This window comes from Chironomus tepperi, unplaced genomic scaffold, assembly GCF_022539635.2.
Source record: "Chironomus tepperi strain 1889 unplaced genomic scaffold, CSIRO-AGI_Ctep_v1 contig_13, whole genome shotgun sequence".
Lineage (NCBI taxonomy): Eukaryota > Metazoa > Arthropoda > Insecta > Diptera > Chironomidae > Chironomus > Chironomus tepperi.
Window position 1 is genome coordinate 423988 of NW_027226135.1, and position 21197 is coordinate 445184.

A 21197-nucleotide genomic window follows, 5' to 3' on the forward strand; every position below is an offset into this window, starting at 1 on the left:
TTCCCTAGGTTGTTATTCTCAAAATATTCAGTGAAATTCACTTAAGTAGCTGGTTTCTAAAACTACACACGTTATTCTAGGTGCCGTAGGGTAGAGTTTGGAAGAGCACTTTTAGGTCTCTGGATTCAATTACCTAATCTACCAGGGCTACCCTACTCTACCATAACAAAGTTGGACAGGACTATCATACATAGTATAACAGCCTATCTACTCTACTCTAGGAGACTTATGAGGCTATAAAAGGGTGGTGTATGATACCCTCGGGCAGCTAGGATAGAGTAGATGGGATACCTTACCTGAACTTATAATATCAACCATCCTATTTCAGACGTATTTCAGAGTATCTAAAAATAAGATAGTGTGCCTAGGTAGACCTAGATATGCCTTCACATAGGTCTAGGTATGTCTAGGTATAACTAGGTATCGCTAGGAACTGGTATGTCTTTGCTGGCTTAGGTATGACTAGGGAAATCTGGTTGGCCTAGATATACCAAGGTTGGATAACCTAAGACACTAATCCCTAGACATTAACCTTCCTGAAAGACAATAGCTCAGTAAACCTCCCTTAAAACCAATTAAAAGCCAATTATGTTTTTTTTTCATCAAATAATAAAATAAGTACAAAAAATTTCTTTTGATTTATTTATATAAAAAAAAAAATTTTAAAACTCAAAAAGCTTGACAATAAAGATAATTCTTGGTAATAAAATATAAACACCAAAAAATGAATTTTTTTATGGAATTTTTCCTCTTTTTTTTTCATTTTAATATCAAAAAAATTTAATTAACTTTTTTTTAATGATTACAAAGTACATATTGTATAAGTTGACATGACAATGGATACATGTGACGCATCTTAACGTCAAAATACTTTTTTTGTGTAGCTTACTCAACAGTTACTGACTTGGCGAGATTTCTTGGACAATCAACATTACATCCACGTAATACGGCAATGTGATATGACAACAGTTGCATTGGAATGACAGTCAAGACACCCTAAAAAAAAAGATTTCAATGAATATCCAAGACACAAACCCAAAATTTCAACTTTATCCCTTACCTGTAAGCAGTCAACAGTCTTTGGAACTTCCAAAACTTTATGTGCAAATTGCATCGTTTCCTTATCATTTTCCTCACAGATGACAATTGGCTGTCCGCCGCGTGCCTTGACTTGTTGTATGGCATTAATTGTTTTATTATAGACACAGTCACGCATTACAATCATAACAATTGGCATCATGTCGTCGACTAAGGCAAGTGGACCGTGCTTCAATTCACCGGCCATAATACCTTCACAGTGCATGTATGTGAGTTCCTTTACTTTCTGTAATTGGGGATGAAAATGGAGATATTAGTGTCTTGGCTAAAGGCAAGGCTAGAGGCTAGGCTAGAGGCTAGGCTAGAGGCTAGGCTAGAGGCTAGGCTAGAGGCTAGGCTAGAGGCTAGGCTAGAGGCTAGGCTAGAGGCTAGGCTAGAGGCTAGGCTAGAGGCTAGGCTAGAGGCTAGGCTAGAGGCTAGGCTAGAGGCTAGGCTAGAGGCTAGGCTAGAGGCTAGGCTAGAGACGCTAGGCTAGAGGCTAGGCTAGAGACGCTAGGCTAGAGACGCTAGGCTAGAGACGCTAGGCTAGAGACGCTAGGCTAGAGACGCTAGGCTAGAGGCTAGGCTAGAGGCTAGGCTAGAGACGCTAGGCTAGAGGCTAGGCTAGAGACGCTAGGCTAGAGACGCTAGGCTAGAGACGCTAGGCTAGAGACGCTAGGCTAGAGACGCTAGGCTAGAGACGCTAGGCTAGAGACGCTAGGCTAGAGACGCTAGGCTAGAGACGCTAGGCTAGAGACGCTAGGCTAGAGACGCTAGGCTAGAGACACTAGGCTAGAGACGCTAGGCTCGAGACGCTAGGCTAGAGACGCTAGGCTAGAGATGCTAGGCTAGAGACTAGATTAGGGTTATCAACTCACCAATGCACCCTCCATACACGTAGCAAAATTATATCCACGTCCCATAATCAATAAACTCTTTTGTTGGAATAAATCCTTTGCAATCTCAAGAACCTGTAAGTCAAGCTTCAACACCTCCTTAATCTGTGAATCCAAATTCTTCAAGCCCTCAAGTATCTCCTGTCGTCGTGTCTGCAATGAAATTCTATCCTCGCTCATCACCAACCCAAACATAACAAGTGATATGAACTGTGACGTATAAGCTTTTGTGGATGCAACACCAATCTCAGGTCCAGCATTAATATGAACACCACAATGTGATTCACGACAAATTGAACTACCGACTGTATTTGTAATACCAACAATAAGAGCACCACGTTGCTTGCAGTACCTTAAGGCCATCAATGTGTCAGCAGTCTCGCCTGATTGTGAGATGAAGAAGCATACGTCATCACGGAAAATTGGCGTATTACGATCGAGGAAGTCACTTGCAAGTTCAACCATAACTGGAAGTTCTGTAAGTTCCTCTAAGAGTTGACGTGTAGCTACAGCACTGTGGTATGACGTTCCACATCCAATCAGCATTAAGCGACGGCAGCGCTTAATTTCTGGAATATATTCCTTAATACCACCAAGTGTGACTGTATTATTGACCAAATTAACACGTCCTCTCATTGTGTTGATGACTGACTCGGGCTGCTCGAAGATCTCCTTTTGCATAAAGTATTCGTAGCTTCCTTTCATGATCTCTTGAATTTCCATCTTAAGTGTGATAATTTCACGTGCATGCTTATCGTCAAGTGACTTTTTTAAGCGATGAATGCTCAATGCACCGTCTTTGACAGCTGCGACGTCATCGTCCTATAAAAAACCAGCAATTAGCTACTCAGTCCGTCCACAGAACCTTAATATTACTCACCTCCAAGTAAATGACACGATTTGTGTGCTCAATGACAGCTGATGCATCTGATGCAAAGAAATATTCAACTTCTTTGTCTTCTAATGGTTGGAATTCGCTTGTGCTTTCTGTACGTGGAATCATTGGAACCTCGCGACCGGCACCATGTGGACGATGTTCTGTTTTTTGTGTAGATGTTAGGGAATTGATGTGAAGAAGAGAAAATGAGAGAAATTTTAGAAAAAATTGTGGAATTGAAGATGTGGAAAATGATGGAAAATGGGAGGATATTTGAGAATTTTTTGAAGGATTGCTGATTGATTTTGCAGTTAGAACAGGTTGACGAGTCTAAATTAGAGCTTGAAGTCAAATCAAGTCGACTCTAGTCAACTCAACTCCATACAAAATTCAAGCGAACTTCGAAATCTGGTCAAAGTTAAGGATTAATACAGCGATATTTTGCTAAAATGAATGGAACCCGTATTTGGTGTATATCAGGCACCAAGTCAGCTTCATGTTGGCCTGATACTGGATTTTGGATCGATTATCTGATTTGTGCTATTCAGAAGAACGCAAAAAGTTAAAATTTTGACATTTGGGCATCGTAATGCTTGCTTAGTGTCAAGAATTTGTCTAATTCGACTATATATTGACCACATACCAGCTTAATACCGGATTAATTAATGATAACCTTCAAAAAGTTCTCAAATGTTCCTCCTCATTTCTCATCATTTTTTTTTCAATATTTTACAATTTTTTACATTTTTTTCCATCACCATAGATGAAATTAGAATATAAAGCTACAAAAAATCATAATTTAAATAGTAAATCTACTAACCCAAAATAAATAGTTGGTCTAAATTCAAATTTTTAATAGAAAAAATCAAACGATAATAAAATAAAAAGTTTAAAATAAAAAAAAAGTTCAAATCCATGCAAATTTTGATTAAATATATCAACATTCACCATTAAAAGTCATTCAAAAAATCCACCACATAATTTTGTATCAATAATCAACAGCACACACCATCACAAAAGGGATTATAGTTAAGGTTTTAAAGCAAATTAAGGAACAATTAACAAAGAATTGTTGTAAAGCAGAGTTTAGAGGACTCTATTTTGGAGTCAAACGTCAATGTATTTCAGCTACAGCGGAGTCTGACATCAATGAGGTCCGATGCAACTGCAATGGAGTCGAACATCAGAAAAGTGCAGTCCACACTCAACAGGAGTCGAACCTCGTTGGAATCGGACTTAATAATCCATTTACAGTACATTTTTGACCGATTCCAAGAGTCTTGCCATCACTGTTTTAAAGTAGAAAGCTGCATTCCTATTGTGCAGTTTACAGGGAATAAAGCATCCTTAGTCAACGGCTGACAGGTCTGGCAGGACTCTGGCAGTTTAGATCCAAAGAATCCAAAAGAACATCTTCAATAGAGTTTGAACCTGAACTGGCAGAGCTCCGAGAGTCGAACTACATTGGATTCAAAAATCCAGAATCCAATGGAGTCGTCAACATATTGGAAACCTGTCAACTCTGGTGCCTAACTCTTTGTAAGGATATGATTACTTCATAGTTTTGCTTATATTTTTTTTTTTCATACAGAATACCTTAAATATCAATCCACAAACCTCATTATTCATCCAAAATATATCAATGTCAATCACCTCATATATTAACCTTTTAATTCAAGCTCAAGCTTCAGTGCCATTACCCCAAACAAAAAAATACCAATTAACCAGCCTTAGGTTAAGGATTTTCATTATGTCGCAGTTATCTTGTGCTGTTCTTTATTTTTTAAGAATTAATAAGTTTTTTAGTCAATGATAGAGGAAATTAAGACATAAAATGAAAAATTTGCTAATTACCTGGATCTGTCGCGGAGTCTAATTAAGTTTCATAGTCAAAAAATGAAAAAATACGAGGAATTTTAGATAAAATAAAATTAAAATTTGTTAATTTTTAATGAAAAAAATTATAAAAAAAATTCAAATGAAGAAAATAAATAAAAATTTGGATAGAAAATAGGAGGATTGGACAGTCAGTTGTGCTTGGGAATTGGGAATTGTATTGGATTTGGTTGTTGGTAATGTGATTTAACAGAGCATTGTACTGAGCGACATAGAGGTCGGAGACCGAAGATGCCCGAAGACGACTAAAAATGCCCGAAGTCTACCGAAAATGCCCGAATATGATCAAAGATGCCCAAAGGTGGCCGATAATACCCGAAGATGACCGATGATGCCCGAATATGACCGAAGACGACCAAAGACGACCGAATACGATCGAAGACAACCGAATTCGACCGAACTGCGCGAGGACGTTTGAAGATCAAATCCCGAAGATACTCGAAGATGACCGAAGACGACCAAAGAAACCCGAAGACGATCTAAGAAACCCGAAGACGATCAAAGATGTCCGAAAACGATCAAAGATGCTCGAAGATCTAAGATGCCCGAAGACGATCAAAGATGCTCGAAGACGATCAAAGAAACCCAAAAACGATCTAAGATGCCCGAAGACGATCGAAGAAACCCGAAGACGATCTGAGATGCCCGAACACGATTAAAGGTGCCCGAAGACGATCTAAGATGCCCGAAGACGTTCGAAGATGCCCGAAGACAGTCGAAGACGATCGAAGATACCCAAAGACGCTCGAAGATGTCCGAAGATGATCTAAGATACCCGAAGATGGCCGATGATACCCGAAGACGATCCAAAATTCCCGAAGATGACCGATTATGCCCGAAAACGGAAGAATACGGCCGAAGAATGAATACCGTGACCAAGACCTAATCGATTTTTAGCTCTGTAAATCAGGATACACAGGAACATCAAAGGATTACCATTCCAAGTGAAGTGTTTCACTCAAACCGCAACTAAGATCTTTTGTACAATAATTTACAGAAAATCTGATTAGTTTTCAAATCCAATTTTTAGTCCATTTTTTAAATGAATTTACACAAAGATTTTTATACACAAATATTCGATCATTTGTCAAGAATTTGATCGATATTTTAAGAATATTTTGTCAGTTCCAAACCGTTGGAAATTTAAAAATAGTAAAATTTTGAGTAACATCCAAAAAAAGGTCCACAACATAATTTAGTGTCAATAAAATAAAGGAAAAAATAGTAAAAAAAAAATTAATTAAACTCTACCTTTTTCCTTGTTATCCTCATCTGATAGATTTTTTGAACATTTTCACACATTTTACAGAGTTTTTTATTTAATTTTTAAAGTAAAATTAGTTTTTACATTCACAGGAATTGTAGATAGGATTTTTTTGAAGGATTTTTTTTTTGTGTTGATTAAGGTTGTACAGGATTTATAAGTTTTAAATTTTTATGAGAAATTTAAGATAAAATCACACAGGAAACAAAAAAAAAAGAAGAAAATACAAAAGAGAAAAATTAAATTATAAAAAATAAGTCTAAAATCTAGTCAAAATTAAGAGTAAAAATTTATTAAAATATTTGTTAGTAATTTAAAGGTTTTTATAGAAAGTTTTTATAGTAATTTAAGTTTGTAGAATTAAGGAATAGAAGTTGAAATTAGAAATAGTTGAATAAGAAAAAGGAATTAAATTTTGAAGAGGAATTGTGAGGAAGGGATTGAGTTAGAATTGTCAAAATTTAAAGATAAAGATGTCAATTGTATTACTTTTTAAGAAGTTTTGAATTTTTGGAATTTTTTTAAAATTTTGAAATTTTTGAATTTTTTTCAAATTTTAAATTTTTTAAAATTGAATTTTTTTTTTGCAATTTTAGCAGAAAACAAAAAATTGCAAAACTTGCATATTTTGAATTTTCAGATTTTTAATTTAAAAAAGTTAAATTTTTCAAAACTTATAAAATATTTTAATTAAAAATTGCAAAGAATTTAAATTTAAAAATTTTTAAAATTGTCAAATTATAAGAATTTAGAATTTAAATTGACAAATTCTAATAATTCGAGTTTAAAAAATTGAGAAACTACTGTTTTTAAGATATAAAATTTAGAATTTAATTGAAAAAATTCATTTTTTAGAACTGAATTTGAAGAATGAAAATTTGGAAATTTTAAGAATTTAAAAATTCAATAAATTTGAAATTGAAAATTTAAAAAGTTTTAAAGTTTGAAAATTGTACAGATTGAAAAAATTTGAAAACTTCTAAAAATTGTCTCAAAAATTGTCAATTTAATTCTAAATTTCTTTAAAGTTGTCAACTTTTATGAATTTTGAATCAAAAATTAAAAAAAGTTACAAGTTTAAACAATTTTAATTTGAAATAAATGTAAAAAAATCAAATTTTCAGATTTTCAATTTAAAAATTCAAAAAAATCTCAATTTTTATATTTAAATATTTCAAAAATTGAACTAAATTTCATTTTAAAATTTAAAATTCCCAATTCAAAACTCCTTAACCAAAACTCTTTCATATCATCAATTGACTCAATCCACTACATGATTATATCCAAAAAACAGACTTCAAATCAGTAAAAAGTACAAAAAAAAAAAAACATTTAACATTCAACAAAAGTAAAGTAAAGAAGTTCGAAAAATGAAAAAAAAAAACAATAACAAAGCATGCAACAGTTGTTCACAAAAGTTCCTACATTCATATACACAGCAACATGATCGAGTCTACTCAAAAAGGTTGTAAACAGAGAAAAGACATCCAAAAAAAATTACTCAATTTTTGGAAGTCTTTCCAGTTACAACAACAACAACATTAAAGCATGCAACATTCAACAAGTGGTGGAAAAATAAGTTTTCAAGTCAGCAGCGTCACTGCCCCGAGCCAATTCCTTACCTTTGCCATATAAAATTGGAATATGATCTGTTGCGAGACGTGTCTTTGTTTTAATTCCAACAAGGAGCGGTGAACCACGTCGTGTTGCTACGCATTCACCAGGGAAGTGTTTTGATTTGAAGGCTAAAGCAAATGCACCTTCCTGAAAAAATGGATATAAAGTATATTAAAATTAATTCTGTCGTTGCTGTGAGCTTTAATTAAGGTGATTTTGATGTAATTAATGTGAGATTGGTGGGGATATAAGTGGATGTAATTAATTTAGATAAATTTAAATAGAGTTGATCGATATTGTCGACTCTAGGAAAGCAAATAGCACAGAATTGGTCGAGGATCTAGCCGCTCGGCAACTTGACTTGGGCCTGAAGTCGGATCTCATCGAAATCTGACCTGGCGAAACAGTCACACTGATCTGGAGCCCAATTCTCGGACATTCATACACAATAGGCTTCTTAGATTAGTAAATTGAGTAGCACAAGTCGGTTAATCAATCCAAAATCCGGTACCAGGACAGTCTGAACTGAGTCACTCTGGCATTTTGCGGAAATCAGTTTGAATCTGGTGATTTTGACTCTTTAATGATGATCCTGATTCTGTGCATGTGACAATGACTCTGAGCCCGAATCTGTCACCATGTCAATGTCAGAACAGAATCCGACACCATTCCAGAGTTATAGGATTCACATCGAATTCCGTTTCAAGGCAGAATCAATTTGTCATTAGGCCCTATTCGTTTTTTTGGAAATTCGTGTTTTATTCTAGCAGTATAGCTTGAAGTCGTATCAATGAGTCAATGTTAAGCATCCAGACAATTTAGTCGAATAGAAATAATGCTACAGTCTGAGTATTAATGTTAGTTCTAGTCAGGGGCGTACCCAAAACATCTCACAACTCTCTTTATATCGAATTTCGATAGAGGCTCCTCCATTGGAGTCTAGAATCCAGTTGTCTGGACTCCAGTGGTCTAAACTGCAGTTGTCTAGACTCTTGTGGTATGGACTCCAGTGGAGACCCTCATTTGGACTTTTGGAATCTAAACTCTCAAAGTTCTGTCACCTCTAAATGAATCAACAAGGTCAGACACAAAATAGTAAAAGAAATCACAATTTTGACCAAAAATTTCTGACATTTACTGTTCAATCTCATAAAATCATCATCATTTACCACAGTGATAGGCAACATTGACGGCACAGTAGTGTGTCTTAACACAACAGAGTGTCGTGGAACAGCAGTATGTCTCATCACTGTGCCACAGTAATGTGTCATGCAACCCAGGTTACCCACAATTGATCTACCATCCATTAATCCCAATCAACATCAATCACCACCCATATATCACCATATCATATCAATTCTACTCACCATTTGTTGAATAACTTGTTCAACCAATTCTCTGAATGAATAATTTGGATGCTGCAAGTACAAATGATGTACCAATTTAGCAATAATTTCCGTATCAGTTTCTGACTCAAATCTATATCCTCTCTTTTCCAAAAACTTTTTAACATCCTTATAATTTGTAATAATTCCATTATGTACAACAACAAAGCTATTCTCCTCGTCACTACGTTGTGGATGTGAATTGAGATCACTTGGTACGCCATGTGTTGCCCAACGTGTATGTGAGATTCCGCAATGTGTACTAATTGGTGTGTCTATATCATGTCCAGTCATAAATTCTTTAATTGCATCTTCCAATATTTTAACTTTGCCGGTTTGTTTGACCAATGTTATGCCTTTACCATCATCGCTATCGACAGCAACACCAGCCGAATCATAACCGCGATATTCGAGACGCTTTAAGCCAGTTACGAGATATTCGAGAACCTCACGACGGGTTTTTGGTGTCAAATAGTTCAAGTATGCAAAAATACCTGAAAGAAAATAAGAATTAAATCCAAATGTCTTGAAGAAATCAAGTTTTTGAGTCTCGATGTAGGTTACTAAGCTTGACTATGCATAATGATCAAGAATTTTTTTTTCATGAGAATTCAGTTGTGAAAATGTCAATGAGCTTGGGAGTCGTGAACTTGTGATGTTTGATATTTTTGGATTAGGTATGAAGGGTGTCACACTTGTCCGATCAGTTTGTCGGACAGTTTGCCGGTCAATCTGTCCGATCAGTCTGTCTATCAGACTGATGGCTGTCAATTTGTCCGACAAGTCTGTCCATCCATCTGTCTCATCAGTTTGTCCGACAAGTCCAAACAGTTTGTCCGATCAGTCTGTCCGATGAATCTATCCGATCAGTCTGTGCGTCACGTAATTTGTCCGATCAGTCTGTCCGATAAACTTATCCGATCAGTTTGTCCGATCAATTTGTCCGATCAGTCTGTCCGATCAATTTGTCCGATCGGTCTGTCCGATCAATCTATCTATCCGATCAGCTTGTCCGATCAGTCTGTCCGATCAGTTTGTCCGATCAGTCTGTCCGATCAATTTGTCCGATCAGTCTGTCCGATCAGTCTGTCCGATCAGTCTGTCCGATCAATTTGTCCGATCAGTCTGTCCGATCAGTCTGTCCGATCAGTCTGTCCGATCAGTTTGCCCGATCAGTTTGTCCGATGAGTTTGTCCGATGAGTTTGTCCGATGAGTTTGTCCGATGAGTTTGTCCGATTAGTTTGTCCGTCAGTTAGTCTGTCCGATCAGTCTGTCCGATCAACCTATCCGATCAGTCTGTCCGATCAGTTAGTCTGTCCGATCAGTCTGTCCGATCAGTTTGTCCGATCAGTTTGTCCGATGAGTTTGTCCGATCAATTTGTCCGATCAGTCTGTCCGATGAATTTGTCAGACAAGTCTATCTGATCAACCTATAAGAACAGACTGTCCGATAAGACTGTCCGACCAATCTATCCGATCAGTCTGTAAGCTCATCAATCTATCCTATCACTACACATCACTTACGAACATCTCCCCACTAAAAAGCTATTTTAAATCTGAATATCAAGTTCTCAATTTTTGTCTGCAAAATAACAAAGTTCATGATAAACAGGAATTGGAAAGATGTTGTTTAAAAATTCGTTAGAAAAATCAAATCAAGTTCTATTAATAGATATGGTCAGATCACGTTTAGTGCTTATTTATTCAAATTAAGTCTTAATTTTATGTCTAAAATATCCTAGATTACTGCGAATTGATTGAATAAATTAGTTTTATGTCTAATACGAGATTTTTTGGATGTTGTGGATTGATTTTTGATATTTGGAGGTGGAAGTGATTGGAAGTGACAGTTGATGGCTTCCAGAAGGGTTGTTCAAGCATGACATAACCTAAAAATCAAACTTAACCTCAAAATTGACCAATTTTTCATCCAAAATCTCAATTCTATCAATCTAAGCCTCAAAGCAGCACAAAACTATGCGGAAATTTAAATCCAGATATTTACGTAATTCAAGTTTCAGTCTAGTTTACTGCACTTTTCCCTCCAATGCATGCTGCACACGAGGAATTTGTCTTTGCACTTTTTAAATAATAAAAAAGTAAAATTTAAAAGTGGAAATAAGTCAAGTAACAGAACATGTTTTGTGTATTGTATTCGATCGATTTAAGGTAGTTAAATGGTGATGAAGGTCAACTCCTTTTACTGCGTCAAAATTGGAATTGTGAGGCGAAATTAATTTCACAAATGAGTCTTTGAGACTGTGGATTTTGGGATAAGTGTTGTGGTTGAGATTGTGGATGAATTTGAGTTACTTAACCTCAAAATTTGGTGAATTTTAGTAACTTAACCTCAAATTTGTCTGAATTTTAGTGACTTAACCTCAAAATTTTGGTCAATTTTAGTTACATAACCTCAAAATTTTGCTCAATTTTATGGACTTAACCTCGAAATTTTGCTCAATTTTATGGAACTAACCTCAAAATTTATTTATTTTTAGTCATTTAACCTCTAAATTTTAGTCACATAACCTCATAATTCATCTCAACATTAACCAAGATCAACCTTTAAAATCTGCATCAATTCAGCTTCAATTCCATTACATCTCTATTTTCTCTGTGACTAAAATTGCGTCAGAGTTCAAGTTTGTTGCCACATCTTATTGAATCATATGTATATTACGGATTATTATTATTGAACACCTATTTACTGTTCTATTGCCTACACGAAATGTATATAAATTATAAATCCAGTGGTGCTTAACCTTTAATATTTCGGGGTCCAACATGAAAATTAGCCTCAACCAAAAACCGCACATGCTGCACGGTTCATGGCATTGCCTAGATTTCAAGCTAATGTACCGCGTCACACAGGTTGCCCACCTCTGCAGCTATGTCTATGCTCGCCTCACAATAATAATAATAATGTAATATGAACATTTCATTGAAATGAAAGCGAAAGTTTTTCTTTTTCTTTTTCTTTTCAAGCTTTTTGTCGATGGCTTTTGGGTTTTGAAATAATTTTGTGTAAAAAAATGGGCTGTTATTGAAAGATTTTTTGCAATTGATTTGAATATTGCTGAATTTTTGGGGAGGATTAAGTAACGTACTTTGTAATTCAGTTGTAGTTTTTGATTTTTTGGGTGAAATTATGAATAAATTTGAAGAAAATTTGAGGTTAAGTGACTAATTGAGTATAAAAAGTTGAATGTTAGGAACGATGCGAGGAATTTTGAGGCTGTATTTCAACTTCTTGAACGGGATCTAGACTATTTATTATGCAAATTTCAATTTACTGACTATAAGCATGGGGACCATCCGGAAATTACGTAACACTTAGCCATGACGGGAATTCTTCTATTTTGAACCGAATTAATTATTTTAATCCATAATTTAAATCCAAAATGGATAAAAAGAGACCTAAAACTGCTTTTCTTAGCGTCACCTAATTTACAAACGTCCCAAAACATGGCTCAAGCTTTAGATATTATTTCGCGACAAGCTAAGCTTGATATTTAAGAAATTGTAATAAATCTTTCGCAATACTTTGTCTAAGGTGCGTTTGTTATTTTGTAAATATAAATATAAATTGTGAAATGTAAGCAAGTTTGCAATGGAACATGGCACAAGGTCTTTAAACTTTGAAATGAACTTTCTGAAAATTGAAGTCAGGAATTTTATGTTGAGCTATTAAAATGGTATTTACATTGCACAAAAGTTGGTAAGACTCCTGGAGTCGGACTTCACTGGATTCCACAAGTGTTGGAGTCTAATTCTGATTGCTCTTATCATCCCGAGTGACACAAAGTTTGCTTACTTACAAGCTGTATGAAATAAAGTATGAACTATGAATCCTGTTGAACATAAATTAACCGTACTGATTTCAATTTGAAGTAAAACATTTGGCAATGAACAGCCATCAATAAAGCCACAAGTTCTAGAAAAGATTTAACCAGCAATTGAACCAGTTAAAGACACCAACTGAGATAGGTCATGGAACACAGATGATGTAGATAGTCAGAGATTTGAGCAAGTCAGTAAAATTGCAAATTGTATTCATAATATCTCTTAGGTAGAGCCTGAAAATGGTGGTGCTATACCTTATTGATAGCCTCCTTCCTCTCCACCCGATTAAGCATTAAGACTACGTCCAAGAGAGCCTAGATAGAAGACATATATTGATTCCGGATCTTGAAATTCAGGACATTATGATTCCGGGATTGAAAACCCTAAGATAGCCTCACTGATGAAGCCAGGCAAGCATCCACTAGAGAACAAGAACTTCTAAATTCCATAATATTCTCTAAAAGTAATCAAGCTTCTCTCAAACCGGCATCAACTGCAAAAATCATTAAATAATCAAAAATCCATAAACCCTCAACAGCCACAAAAGTATTTAAAGATGCAAAAAAACTCCAAAAAAAAAAAGTTTCTCTTTAAAATGCCAAAAAGGCACAAATTTAAATGACACGAGTTTCTAAGCGCAAAAAAAAGTCTTCATGCTGTAAGACAGTTGTCGCCATTAATTCGCTTATTAAGATGAATGTATAATTCCACAAAAAAGACCCTAAACAGACAGCTTAAGCCAGCCAGCCAGCATATCGAAAGCCAACACAGAAAGTGTAAACAAAAACTGGTTTTTGATGTCGTAATCAAGTCAATTTACCGCTTGTGCTGCTTCACGAAAATATTTTCAAGTCAGTTATGCAGTTTTTCATTTCATTTCGTCCGAATTGAACTTTTTGGATTAATTTTTATATTTTTACGTACAAAAATAGATGAAAAAGCAACAAGTTCAGACGTGCATGTTTATAGCTGACTGGCGGGCTTACTTGCAGGCTCGCTGGCTTGTTCTGACTGACACACTTATGTAATGTTGAAAATGGGAGTTGATTTTTGTATTTTTAAAAATAGACGCTGACTTTGGATTGCTTAACATGGATTTCTTAAGTGCTATGATTATTTATTGGACTGGCTTTTTGCAGCAAATTGAAAGAATTTTGAAATTTGAATGCAAACTTAAAGGAAATCGAGTTTTGTGATTCTTGATAGAAATTGAACGAAGTTGGTCTTAACCAGAATTGGCAGGACTCCAATGTAGAGGCGCATTCATCGAAGACCGGGCTCCAAAAGTCCTGCCAATTCTGGTCTTAACCATAACAAGCAAAGAGTATGCTTGAATATCCTGAAAGCTTGATTGCCTTAAGTTTTCTGCTAGGATAAAGGTTAAGACAGTCTAAAGTAGCACAAAACCGGTTAATCGATCCAAAATCTGGCGCCAGACCGACATGACTCTAGAATCGTATTTAGTTATTTCCTTCGCCGGTCGTATAGATCAGTTGAGATCCATGACCTCCCAACTCTGCAAGAAGCCTGAAAAACTGGTGAATTTAACAAAAAATGCTAAATAATCAGTCATTAGATAAGATCAGTTCCACAAAAACGCAAACTTTCTGGATATAACCTGAAATTTGTAGTTCTTGCTGTATCTTGAATCAAATAATCGACTTGTGCTATTCTGAATCCTAAATTCATAAATAAAACTGACTATTTTGTCAATTTTCAACACAATACAGTCGAATTCTATAGCTTTAGTTCTCTTATCCGTTAAATAAACTTTTTAGAAGTTATTTGGAATTCTTTCCAATTTTACACAGCCAATTCCACAAATTCCGTAGATCTCAAATTCCAATAAAGTTAAATAAACACTTTGAGATTATATTGAATGAAATATTTCAAAGAAAAAGGGGAATGATCTAAGCAAATACGACGGAATTAAAGAAATTCCGATGTGATTCACCTTTTAATTGAGACAAGTTAAGACAAGATTCAGGGACTTGTATGGATATTGGATTTGAATTTCGGTTGGCTAGATGATTTTCGCAAAATTACGGGACACTTTTGGAAAATATCAGGAAATTTTGAGGCTTTGTCTGGGATTAGTAGCAATATGGAAAAATACAGCAGCATCCCGGCAAAAATACAGCAAAATCCTCCAAAAATAACTCAAAATACCCGCATTAAATCCTAAAAAAGCTACTGCACGTGATAAGTAACGGCAAACGACAAAAGTCTAACTCAAACAAATAAGTCACGTCATAAAATCGCACGCGTCATTTTTTCTCTTTTTTTCCGCTTTTGTATGTTAAAAAAAATATATAAAAACTTATTCAGACTGATGATGTGGCATGTCTAATCATTTAGTGTCCACTGTGTTTCTACTGTGTTGTATTTTGTTTCAATTGATAATCGTGATTTAACATTTTATAATACATAAAAAAAAGTGAAAGTTGAGATAAGATGATGTGAATCTGTCGCATTTGAAGATTGGTTGGGATGGTTTTGGGTATTGATGCTTAGCTGGAAGATGATTTGAGTTGATTTGGGTTGAATTTTTTGTACAAAATTTGAGTTGATTTGAAGCTTTGGAATTGAGGATATTTATAGAATTTTATCGAATATATTCTGAGTTTTTGATTAAATTCTTGCTTAATTCTAATTGAAAATTGATAGGAAGTTATGAATTAGACTCAATTGAAGACATGCTGAGGCGTAAAGAGGAACAAACTTCTCTATTTTGTGAAAAAATGTTCAATTTTATTGGATTTTCTAGACAAAAATCCCAAAAAATCTTTAAAAAATTTGCAAAAAAAAATTCAAAAAAATTCAAAAATTCAAAATTTGATTTTTTTTCAAGTTATGCAATTTTTTTTAATTTTTACCGATTTTTTTAAAATTTTTTTAATATTTTTTTTTTTTTTTAAATTTTTTTTTTTTTTTTTTTTTTTTTTTTAATTTTTTTTTATTTTTTTTTAATTTTTTTTTATTTTTTTTTAAATTTTTTTTTAATTTTTTTTTAATTTTTTTTTTATTTTTTTTGAATTTTTTTTAATTTTTTTAAATTATATTCAACCTTTTCATCAAATCAACCTTTCAACTGTCCCAAATTCAACCTTTTTTTTGCACAATTTCTTCATGGCCGTCAACTTAAAAAAAATCGCCAAATTTAATTGCCATTCTAACCTTGACATCATAAACGGCTAAAAACTGCAAAAAATCCTAAAAATCCACTTCTTAATTCCCCAAATCAAAAAAACTTGAACTTAAACTTGAAATGCCCAAAATTCAAGGACGTGCCATTAAAAAAAGTCAGCGAATTTCAAGCTCCAAACCGAATAAAATTCAATATTTTTTTGCCGTGACTTAATAAATGGAACCAACTTGCGGGGAGCTTTAAATAGATTTTATAAATGTAGATAGCGGGAAGTAATAGCTCGCAAACATTTCCGTCAAACAACTTTTTTGATTAAAATTTTTTTTTGTTGTTTTTCGTCTTTTTGTAAATAAAATAAAATAAAAAATTCTTGATTTATTTTTTTGTGAAGTGCAATAGACAGTTTTGTGTATGTTTATGGTGACTGACGAGATTTTTGATAACGACTTTTTTCATGATTTTTGAAGGAAATTGAGTAAAAATTGAAGTTTTCTTGAGAATTTGTAGACTTGTAGACTTTTCTTATGTTTTTTGATATGAACTTTACCTAAATTTGATCAAAAAATGAAGTTTGAGTAGACTTTTTCATACAAATTATGAATTAATGTCTCTAAAGAGCACAAGTAGATTAATCGATCCAAAATCAGGCACCAGATTGGTTTGACTCTAGCTTGAAGACGTATTGAGTTTAAATTCCACATCAAGGCAGAGTCACACCATCCTGAGATGACATTTTTGATCGATAAACTGACTTGTGCTTTTCTATGTCGAAGTCTTGTATCTAACAAGTGATTGCCAACAGTTAAGTCAGGTTCAGATTCGATCTAATGAATGCAATGGATCACATTTTTTTGTAACTTCATCCCAGAAAGCACACGACATAGAAATGACCGAGAATCCAACATTATTTCAAATTACCTCTAGCCTGAGACATCACGTCGTACACTTTCCGGCAACTAAGTCAAAACATGAAGGAAGAATTCTAATTTTCTTGACAATAAAGTTCAAAAACCTTTAAAAGTTTGTCTAGATTTCAACAATGCAAATATTTAATTTAATTTCTTCTTATTTTAAAATGTTTTATCTAATTAGCAGCTGTTCACATATTGTGTAACGCGATAAATCAACTATTTGACCTTCTCCTTCCTCATCTGTAGCAACTTTCAGCAACAAGACGTAACAACATCCCAACATTCTCCCTCTTTCTCTCTAAATTGCGTCACTTAAAAGACACACATTCAATTGTTATTAAAAAGATCTTTGAGCTTTATCTAGTCACAATTTTTTTTCATTATCAAATTAGAGAGATAAGCACATAAGTGTATCAAGTTGAAAAAGTAGAAAAAATTGCGGGCTTTTTCATAAAGAAATTACACCATAAATTGGATTACTCATTGCTTGTTGAGCTAGCAAGTAATTGATAAAAATTAATTAAAAAGTATATTTTATTATGGGGAATTTTTTTAAATATCTTCTTAGAATCATGTCTTTAGGAATAATTTAGCAGTATATTGAAATATCCAGAGTGAAAACATTCGGAAAAATATGTTTATTATACCAATGTATAGTTTGCCTTTAAATATATTCCTTCAAGACCCAGTAGTCCCAGCATCCCTTAAACCCTTATATCCTTACATCCACACGAATGGGATACCTGTGGAAGCTATTATTCGGCTGGCATTTGAAAATCAAATCAATCTGCATACCACCTCTGGACTTGTGTTAAGTCTGTTATGTGACCAAGTCTACAAAATTGAGTAATACTGTCCACATAGGTGGTTATTGGATTCCTAACGGAAACATTACTAACAGGGGCATTACTAGAAATTTGGGAAGGACAGGATGTTGGTATGACTAGGAAAACCCTAGCTAGTTAATGAATTTGATCCCGAAAAAAAGGAATTGTGGTTCAGCACACCTTGGACACAGCCAGATTCCTGCTTACAATATGCAAATCACATAAGGAGCCGTTCGCTTACTTAGTTCAGTTTATAGGAAAAAGGAAGTAATCTGCGACTTTTTAACAGTTTTAGGTGTGTCTTATAAAATTGATTATATTACACTATTTAATAAGGAACAGCCCCTAGCAACACTATTCGTCCATAGAACCAGGCAACATTCAACTTGTCAAATTAAAATCTTGTTGACTAAATTGCATAAATAAATCCTAATTTAATTCCAATTAATTTATCATTAATTTATTCACAAAACATGTCTATCTATTCACATTACACAAGCCTAGCCTAGCCAAGCCTTTCCCGAAAGTTCTCCACACACAAAAAAAAAAATTGTCATTTAAAATGCAAAATACTCACCACACATGTTGATTCCGTTAAGAAAGTTGAAATTTACTTTAATTTATTTTTCTTTCACTTTTTTTTATTTATTTATCTGTGCTTAACTTCTTTTTTTCTGTCAATTTTTCCTTTTTCTGATTCTCGAGAAAATTTACCAAAAAAAAAAAATTTTTACGTCTTTTTTTTTTATGCAGCAACAAAAAATTTCACAAAAAAAAAGTTGAAAACTTTCGTTTTTTTTTTCACTTCACAACAACAAAAACTCACACAAAAAAACAAGGCAGTAAGCAGCACAGAAATTAATTCGTCAATCACTGATGAACGAATGAGCTCGATGAACGTTATGCTTTTAGTTTTATAGGCTGTTGATTGCTGGATGTTGTCTTGGAAACTTTTTTTTACTCTTTTTTTGGAACTGCTTTATGGGAAACTTTTGTTTTTGTTTTGAACTTCTGCAAGATTGATCGTGTGAGAATTTTTTGTTGATTTTTGAGAGGAATGAGAAAAACAGCTGAGAGGAACTGATCGGACTGGAAATGTTGTCTAGTGTTGAGTTAGTTTGAATTGGAATTGCGTAGTTTAGTTGATGTTTTAGAGGGAAATTGTGAATTGTTGGGAATTTATGGAGAGAAGCTGTCTTAACAGGCAAAGAGACGGTTCACTTTTAGGTACCGTAGGATCTTTGTGTAATATGAAATTATGCTCATTACCTGTTAGGGGATTGATAAAGATAGCCTGGCATTTGTTATATGGCGATTGGGAGACGGAAGTAAGCAATATAGTCAAATTTAGGTGATGTCTAAGGGAGTTCATGTTTCATAATTGATCTGGACGAACAGCGAAGTAAAGCAAGTGAATTGTAGGGAATATTAAGCTATTCAGAGTAAAGGCTCGCCAGACATCTGCATTCAGTAGACTTACAGTTTAAAGTGTTGTCCGAACAACTCCGTTGATAGCTTTAACTGTAACAAAATATTACTCATTGGGCAGGCGTGGCGTCGGTATATCCCTAGTTTAAAGTAAACAAATCTCCTGCCTTCTTTAGGAAGCATGTGCCTTATTAAGCTTAAGTACACGTATTTATGACAACAAAAAAGGCAATAAAATAATTTATTGTCACGGTTATCTTTGTATTCTTGGAAAGTAATGAGCTTGTTAAGGGCTATTCACGTATGACATAAAGCGGCAAATCGACTTTTGAACCCTTTCATTGTACCGGAACGAAATCTCGTTGTGATTATATATCTCAACACAACAACCCCTTCACCTCCCTCTCTTCACGGTCTCCTCTTGGCTAACGGTTTTCCAGAGTTCGAAGTCGACTTGAGCATGCTTTAAGCTGAATAAAGCAAAATTATCAATAATGGCATAATCAAGCATTATATATCATACAATTGCATGTTAATGGCTATACTATTCCGTATCCAAAGACGCATACTTTCATAGAACAGAAAGATCACTGGTAAATCTGTGTGCAGCAACATGTTGAAAGTCTATGTACTCTATGTCGTATGCAGTTCTGATAGAGGCTGAACACGAAGACGTGGCGCGAAAAATAAAGGGCTGCCAACCACTGTATTGAATCTAGTGAAACAGGCTACGATTAGTCATTCTTATGTCAAGTTATGACCTTGAAATTTGAGGAATTTGTCAAGAAATGCCAAGTTTATTACTTGATATAGAATCAAATAGCCGTAGTCTGATTCAATTGAGTAATATAATACATTATGACAGAGTTAGTACGACTTTAGGGGAGTGAGACTCTAAAAATCCAAAAATGTCTCATTTGGTGTCCGGATTGCACTTTTTTGGATTCCAGATCCTATAAAGTTCACTCTGGAGTCTGTCAACTCTATCAAATACGGTTCATATTGGATTAATATGAATTAATCTCATATAAAGTCCAAATACTCATTATCAACAAGATTCTTATTACATGCTTATTACATTCCTATACAAACTCAATTTCACCATATTTCAAGGCAATTTCTCCCTTCGATCATCAAAACAAAAAGTTGATTAATCATCAATTATTCAATATTTATTAAGCACTTGTCATTGACTTCGATTATGTGCTAATGATCTCATAAAATATGCAATTGCAGCTCAAATTACTGTTAAGTGACATTCAATAAAACTGTAAAAAATTAATTTAAAAATTGACCAAATGAGTCACGTTTTATTTACATTTTGAGCTTAATCGTGATTTATGGATTAATTTGGACAATTCTAACTTTACTTCCATCAACATCCAGTTCCAATCAGCACAATCATCCTCAAAAAATTCAACAAATTTCAATTTTTTCACAATTTTTCACCTTTTTTCTATTTTTCACGAATTTTCATCAAATTTTCACAATTTTCCGTCAATGACTTCAATTTTAATTGAAAAATTCAGCTTTAATCTTCGATTTACGACCGATTGCGGTGCGATGCGACACGTAATTAAATTGAATTTCATCAAAACACAATAAAAAGTTTCCGAATTGAATGCAAATGTTTACATTTTTTTTGGATAGAATGAAAAAGTTACTTTTTTGCTCTAACACGTATGCAAAACTGATAAAGGAAGTTTGCGGAGTGTCTGGTAGATGGCGTTGATTGGATTTGAATCGGTTGAAGAGGAAAAAGAGGGAAAAATTTGAATAATTTTTTTGAACTATTTGGGAACATGCTTGAGATGATTGAACATGCTTGGGTATGATTGGATGGGAAAGTGGAATTAAGTGCTGATTGCAGCAAGATTGCAGGTATAAACCATAATTAAAGCTGGAATTTCAAACTCTGTTAAGTCAAACTAGTATCAATCAAGTATTAATATCTTCTAATATCGGCAGTCAACGGCCACCAGTCACCGTAGAAAGCAAATAATCGCTGAAGACAGCCGATTGTCAAC

General features: G+C 34.2%; 1 protein-coding gene across 4 annotated transcripts; it reads right to left on the bottom strand.

The window, feature by feature from the left end:
* Window positions 1-724: 724 nt before the first annotated feature.
* Window positions 725-20770, bottom strand: LOC139091316 (glutamine--fructose-6-phosphate aminotransferase [isomerizing] 2-like). Of its 4 annotated transcripts, XM_070641347.1 has the most exons (10): window positions 20620-20770; window positions 18320-18753; window positions 8995-9506; window positions 7633-7774; window positions 5998-6018; window positions 4705-4722; window positions 2854-3011; window positions 1956-2795; window positions 1061-1324; window positions 726-996 (listed from the first exon to the last, which is right to left on the bottom strand). In XM_070641347.1, the coding sequence occupies exons 2-10, from the start codon at window positions 18324-18326 to the stop codon at window positions 886-888; spliced, it is 2073 nt and encodes a 690-aa protein (XP_070497448.1). In that variant the 5' UTR covers window positions 18327-18753; window positions 20620-20770; the 3' UTR covers window positions 726-885. The 4 variants fall into 4 exon arrangements, with proteins under 4 accessions (XP_070497463.1, XP_070497448.1, XP_070497456.1 ...); XM_070641362.1 differs by lacking the exons at window positions 4705-4722; window positions 5998-6018 and adding an exon at window positions 3671-3688 and having other exon boundaries at window positions 725-996; XM_070641355.1 differs by lacking the exon at window positions 5998-6018.
* Window positions 20771-21197: the final 427 nt, after the last annotated feature.